We start from the raw sequence: 2,500 nt of genomic DNA on the forward strand, positions 1-2,500 counted from the left end.
AATGCAACCTTGAAAGTTAACTGGTAAATAATAACTGCGTCTAGAGTACGTTGCATAAATGCAAGAATTCTGCGTTTATCGAACGTTCAATGTTCTGCACTATAATTCTTTTCATTCGGGGACAAACTTGCCATTTTCAGACCCGCTTTTGTATATTGCCTACAAAGCATGATAGGAATGCTATCAATTAATTATTAACAATGCATTCTTTTGTTAAGTCTGAAAAATTATGCATTTTGGAACAGACTAAACTTCACAGTTGGGTGAGCATCAATATCGAGTGTGTTGTTCAAGTAGCAGTGAAAACAGCGCTCTTTTACGACACTAATCAGAAATGGCGTACAAGGAAGGGGAGCAAGATTTGTATCCACTCGGGTACAACAGCAGGGCCGGCTTAGTTGAATCTGACATCGGGGAAAGCAAACCCAACCAGGAAGCGCCGCTGAATCAAGCCACTGTTAGGATCGAAGAGCGGGAACATTGGGGTCGCAAGCTGGACTTTTTGCTCTCCTGCATCGGGTACGCTGTGGGTCTTGGAAACGTCTGGCGATTTCCTTATCTTTGCTACAATAACGGAGGAGGTAAATGGGTTTTTCTTTTTGTCGGGAAAGATCATCATCGCGTCTTGAAAATATATTACAAATGACTTCGTTGCCAATCAAGCGTATCAACACTACTTTGCGTTCGCTTGATAAAATTTTTTCGCCATGTAGAAATCATTTGCGCAGTATCATGAATTCGAAGTTTAACGCATACGCGAGTGCGAAATACTGTCGTTATTTGTCCGACGAAACGCGGTGCAACATTCATCTTCTCGAACGCGGGTAAATAGCTTGACTGAACAGCGCGATGGGCAACCAATGATCTACTTAAACAATAGCGTGCCGCCTTCCCGCCAGAGAGGCAACGATTGAGTTCAATTTCAAAGAGTACAGAACTATAACTAGCTTCGCGTAATTTTTATTTATTCTACTCATCAGTTTGAAAGCACTTGTTGTGATTTTAAGTCTTCGCTTCTAAAGAGAATTAAGCTTATGAAAAACATTACATACGATGCCAGAAGCCTTAAGTTGTATGTTGATTAATTAAACGAATGAACAAAAAACCATTCATTTAAGTCGGCGATGCTTAAGTAATCGAAGCTATACCGGAAAATGGCGGAAGATGGCAGCTTGATGTCATGTTTGTATTCTACTTGAAATATGACACAGCGCTCAGCATGATTGTACAGTTCAAACGAGAAAAAATACAAATTCTGTCCACGTGCTTTCTGCTTGACCTTGCTCACTGCGCATCACACGAATCAACCAGTTTGTCGCACTCTTATTTTCTGGCAAGATTGTCGTTGATGTGTTTGCTTTAATGGCTCGTGTCACTTAGGTTCTTGTTTTTTCTTTACTGTTTTCGGTGATTTGTTTTATACTGAATGGGCATTCGTAAAGTTTAAGGTCTTTAATGTAGTCAAAGCCCCCCCGGGGTGGGGGCTCCTATATGAAATAGACGGGGATGCTCGTCGTCTCGCTTAGGGGTGTAAATTTTGGATTTTGGTCTCGCTTAGAGTTCTCCGGGCAAAGCGCCAATATTTCAAGCCGCCAAGGTCTCGTTTAGGGTTCCGGGAAGAAACACAGAATTACGCGAAGAGAAACGGAAGTCAAATTTTCTTTTTAACGTGTTTTGTTTGGGGGTCAAAATTTGCTTCAGCCACTCCCAGATTGGTCTCCTTTAAGGGCCACAAAAAGCTTGAGATGGTCTCCTGTAGGGGTTAAATTCAAAATTTCCGACGAGCATCCCCGTCTGTCAACCCCCCCCCCCCCCCCCCCCATGTGGCATATACACCATTTAGCCTAGTTTGGTGTGGCGTGGATTCTTTTTTTTATAACACTTCCTAACTATTTCCTCCATTGAGGTTAAGAAATATCACCTCATCAGTTAAATTCATTATTGGCAGTAACCTCAGAACGGGACATGTTTTGCAGCACAAATTATTTAACCTTGTTTCAGACCTTGTTTGGTGAGCAAACATATTTGGTATGTTAACGAGTTGTAAAACGGCACATTCTTCAACATGTATCATGTATTAAAACAAATGTTAATCCCCAGGATGCCATCTTTTTGCTGTCGTTTTTTCGTTGATTGTTGGTTTTTCATTGTTTGATTTCAATAAACGTTTGGCACTTCACAAAAAAACTCAAAGAATAAAGGAACATTCTTATTGAATGTAATGCCATCTTAACTTTGTTGAGGTAAGGTGAAATATTAGTATCTTCTATTTACAACCATAGCTGAACTAGCAGGATATGCCCGTTTTTGTCTGTCCTTGGTAAATAAATATTGAAACTTCACTTAAAATTCATGCTCAACAAATTTTGCCCACCCATCCTCATCCCCAATGGTATCGTCTCCCCTGTCCTAAAATGTTCAGTGAAAGAGTTATATTTAGCCACAATGCCAAGCATATAGGCCATTAACATTTGAAGTGGAAAGAGCACTGAAAGAAATT

At 40.5% G+C, this 2,500-nt stretch overlaps 1 protein-coding gene across 1 annotated transcript in view; it reads left to right on the forward strand.

Moving 5' to 3' along the window:
* LOC138042664 (sodium- and chloride-dependent GABA transporter 1-like) overlaps nt 1-2,500 on the forward strand; it is a 25,526-nt gene that overhangs the window by 5,318 nt on the left and 17,708 nt on the right. The window contains exon 2 of the mRNA XM_068888613.1: nt 246-581. Within this exon, the coding sequence (XP_068744714.1) occupies nt 335-581 (247 nt within the window). The 5' untranslated portion in view covers nt 246-334. The remainder of the gene's footprint in view (nt 1-245; nt 582-2,500) is intronic.

This window comes from Montipora capricornis, chromosome 3, assembly GCF_036669925.1.
Source record: "Montipora capricornis isolate CH-2021 chromosome 3, ASM3666992v2, whole genome shotgun sequence".
In the NCBI taxonomy this organism is placed as follows: domain Eukaryota; kingdom Metazoa; phylum Cnidaria; class Anthozoa; order Scleractinia; family Acroporidae; genus Montipora; species Montipora capricornis.